The sequence below is a fragment of the Macrobrachium nipponense genome, chromosome 2 (genome assembly GCF_015104395.2).
Source record: "Macrobrachium nipponense isolate FS-2020 chromosome 2, ASM1510439v2, whole genome shotgun sequence".
Lineage (NCBI taxonomy): Eukaryota > Metazoa > Arthropoda > Malacostraca > Decapoda > Palaemonidae > Macrobrachium > Macrobrachium nipponense.
In genome coordinates, this window is record NC_087201.1 from 110,202,282 (window position 1) to 110,206,425 (window position 4,144).

Sequence of the window (4,144 nt, forward strand, 5' to 3'; positions counted from 1 at the left end):
TACAATTATATTCAAAAGATTTTACTATAACACTATATGCTTAGTAGCCTGATATTTAAAAAAAATTATTTCACTTTAATCAAAACACAGATAAAGAATAAAATGCAATAATCTGGGAATAAAATTGATTTTTAAATCTTTCATAACATTGTTTCATCAATTCACCAATACAATGAGGTACATGTAGTTATGAACTTACTTTGTCATCCCCATTAAATTTCCAAATCTTCAGAGTGGGATCTGAGTTAGAAGTTACAACACAGTAGGTCTTTGTTTCTAAATGATGAACAATAAAGTGAGGTGTACATCTCAATGGCACCTTTCTCACTGGCCAAGGAGCATCATAGGACAATATTGTTGGAAGCAGACAAATTCGTAAGGATTCCTGAAAAGAAAAACTTGATAGCTACAAACAGCACCTATGTGGTCCATCTGTCTACATAATTGGTAACTGAGGGTGCATCCACATTGCAGAAAGACATGTTGTAGATACATACATAATGGCAATTTATTGCTCACACATCTTAAACAAGTTAAATACAAATCAACAGCTTACTGGTAGTCCTAACAAATGCTTTATTTTATCCAGCATTTGCCAAAATTTATCCTCCTCTCACAACTGTTGACTTGCTTTTAACCTGTTTGTGCTAAGTTTGTAATATATATTTACAATGTTTTACTGTAGCAAGAATGCAGCCATAAAGGTATGGGTTGTGCGTATTGTTATCACAAGAACCATTTCATGCAATACAGCTGTCTGGGATGAGGGGTTAAAAAAAAAATGTTCAAACTTTCCATAAATATACAATTTTTTCCATATAAATAACTGCACTATTGTAACTATGTATAAAGTAAACGTTAGCAGTACAAAAGAGAATCTGCCACATGATCATAACACTACAGTATTAACATTAATAAAAAATAATATATGTGCCATGGGCCTTGGTAGTTTGACACCAGATAACATGCAATTAGTCAACCAATCAATACAATAAAAAAAATACTAGCTCGACAACCAGTTGAAAAGAACCTTCCATAGGCTAGGAAGTTCCATGATGTGACTGAAATGTACAAACCTATTACACCTATTGCATCAATCTTACAGTTTCTCCATTGATTCAAACTCAAAAATGACATTTATACAATAAAATAATTTTTCATACATAGTACTTACCAAATAATTACATAGCTATAGATTCTACTTTAAGATGCAGCTCAATATTTGAAAATCGCAGTAGCGCTCATTTATTTTAGGTGTAGAAAGTTTGCCCTACCCATTACTGGGAAAGAATAGGTACAACACAGCTGAAGCCAACAATTCGTTTATGCCATACGTCCATGTGCGGGGAGGAGGGAGAGTTCCGATCATGTAATTATTTGTATGTATAAAATCTTATTTTATCTTAAAAATGTCATTTCTATACAAGTAACTTACCAAATAATTATATAGCTGAATCCCATATTAATAGGAGGTGGGGTACATGGCCATATGTTTGTGTACATACTACTTAAAAGACTCAAAAAAGAAGATGAATTAAATTAGTAAATTAGCTAGCATCGTGAAATGCCTGTCGTAACCTTACATGTTGAGGGAGCTACAGTACAGTACGTAAAACCCCCGTATTCACAGGGGATGGGTACCAGATCCCTCAACAATAGCTAAAATCCACAAGTATATACTTGAAACCCCTCTAAAAATGTTTATACCTCAGTATTTCAATAATTCACAAAAAGTGCATTTAGTCACAAAAATTATATGAAAATAGAATAATTTGTGAATATTTCTCAGTGAAAAATACTGCGAATAGGTGAATTTTTAAATCTGCTTCAGCATATCTAATCACTTAATCAAGTCCCTGATATCTTGATTTGTCGACAAGTTCAGTCCTCTAAGTTTAAATACTTTACTTAGCATAGCCCTGTACCCTTTCACAGTAAATGTAGTCAGTTCTTTGTTCGATCTGAGATAGCAAAAAATCTGCAATTTGTGTTATAGTGGTTTTATAAGATAAGATGTTATTATCTCAGCAGCATCTTTAAATACTGACCACTTTGCTTGGTAGACTGCAGCAGAAGATCGACTCCTACAATTTGTAATTGCCTCCACAGCTTTTCTTAAAAAACCCTTCACTCTGGCAAGCTCCTTGACAGTCTGAAGTTTACCACAGAGAGAGAGTGAATAAGTTTTGGTGAAACCTGTAAAACTGGGGTTGTTTCAAAAGACTTTTCTTCTGATGCAAGTCTTGAGAAGTCTACCAAGAAACCGAGAAGATCAGGGAACCACGCCTTCTGCGGCCAAAAGGGAGCCACTAGCGTCTTTGTCATGTTGCTGTGGGACATGAATTTCTTTAATACATCCTTCACCATGTTGATAGAGGGAAGGCATAAACATCTAGACTGGACCAATCTTGCAGCATCGCATCCATTGCCTGTTTGCAGATCCAGGGACTGGGGTACAGAATAGAGGAAGACGATTGCAAACAGGTCTATCTATGGCTTCCCCCACAGTTTCCACAGGTTGGTGCACACCTGTGGATTCAATGTCCACTCCCTTGGTAGAACCTGTTTGCCACGACTTATTCCATCCGGCAGAACATTCATCTTTCTTTGGATAAATTGTGTTACAATATTGGTCTACTTGTCTTGTGCCAACATCAGGAAATCCTTGGCTATCTTGAACAGCAAACATGTCCTTAATCACTGAAGTAGGCAGATTATGTATTCACATTTGCTTTCTGAATTTTTCAAACCAGCCTCTGCTGGCCTTAAATTCACCAACAGCAGCACTTGTAGGCATTTTCTCATTGTGATCAGCATGCAAAACCCTCCAACACTTTGCTATGAGTTCTTTCTTAAATTCTAACATGTTTCTCGCCATTTTTACAAAAGGGCTGGTACTAGGAACTTTCTTTGGCCCTATGATGGCTTATATAGCAGTTGCACTTGAATAAAAAAAAAACACAAAAAACAATGCACACAAAAGCAGAATGGGTCACAAGTGAACACAGTATGCTTTGTTTGGGCACTCGGTAAGGGGCCTAGTCATGTGGTGGGCCCTGGAAGGAGCGTTTCTGAGTGTACGAAATCTGAGGAAACACAAAATCTGAGACAAAATTTCGTTGGAAGAAGTCTACAAAAACCTTATCCTACAAAAGCTGAGGTTCCACTGCATATACATTCTCGATTCTCTTTTTCTTGTATAATATTTGCAAATTCTTTACATTATTTTCTTCTATTTCCAATAAGCTGAATGCAATAATTACAATCTTCATCTTTCTGGTGCTCTATCGGTTAATGAAAGTTAATCTAAAATCCTTTAAGTAATTATGCATATTGCTTTATAAGAGCCAGTATACCATCAATATATATCATTAATCTACTACCATATTATTATTAATTACTGTTATTGTTCAGTATGAGTGAAAAATCACACAGAAAACACTTAAATATCATTAGCTTGCAGAGCAAAATTCCACATTACAGAATGTTCATAACTGTATGTGTACATGAATAATGGAGAAAACACTAAATACCAAGAAATAGCCTGGATTAACTAACTACTATTCTCATTCTTAGACTTTCTGACTAAGCGAATATTAAAAAAAGCATTAAACGAAGTCATATTTTCTCCATCAAATTTCATTATTATTTATTGTATGATTTCTCATGAATACAAAAATTATATCCCTTTGACAAATTATGTAATGCACATTAGCATTACCCCATAGCAGAAAGTTCCAAAATTTACTTTACAAAAATTGTAGTCTAAGAATCACAAAGAAAAAGATACTTTGGTTTCCTTACTTAAACTAGATTCATGAAATCTTTGAAACTGGTTATAATCATGACTATTTAAATCTTTGTCTTAAAAGCATCTCAATAAGATATCAATAGTAATACACTAACAATTTCATGTGATCTATGTATATATATCATTCAGTCCTTGAAAGTCATAAAAAGGAAGGAAAATAGCTCTACTTTGAATACTAAAGACTGCTCATGGGTTTTTGCATATGTGTGCACTCTGCCTATCCAAAGAAGACTATATATAGGATTAAGGAAACCAAAATCTACAAAGAATTTTGATCTGAATGATAAATTTACACTAGTATTATCCATGAGTATACCATGTTAATGGACTCAA

General features: G+C 34.4%; 1 protein-coding gene across 2 annotated transcripts in view; it reads right to left on the bottom strand.

Annotated features, from left to right (window-relative positions):
- LOC135220910 (cleavage and polyadenylation specificity factor subunit 1-like) overlaps positions 1 to 4,144 on the bottom strand; it is a gene marked incomplete at its 5' end in the record, with an annotated part of 154,257 nt that overhangs the window by 87,842 nt on the left and 62,271 nt on the right. For both annotated transcript variants that reach the window (XM_064258534.1, XM_064258535.1), the window contains 1 exon segment: positions 200 to 385. In XM_064258534.1, the coding sequence (XP_064114604.1) occupies positions 200 to 385 (186 nt within the window).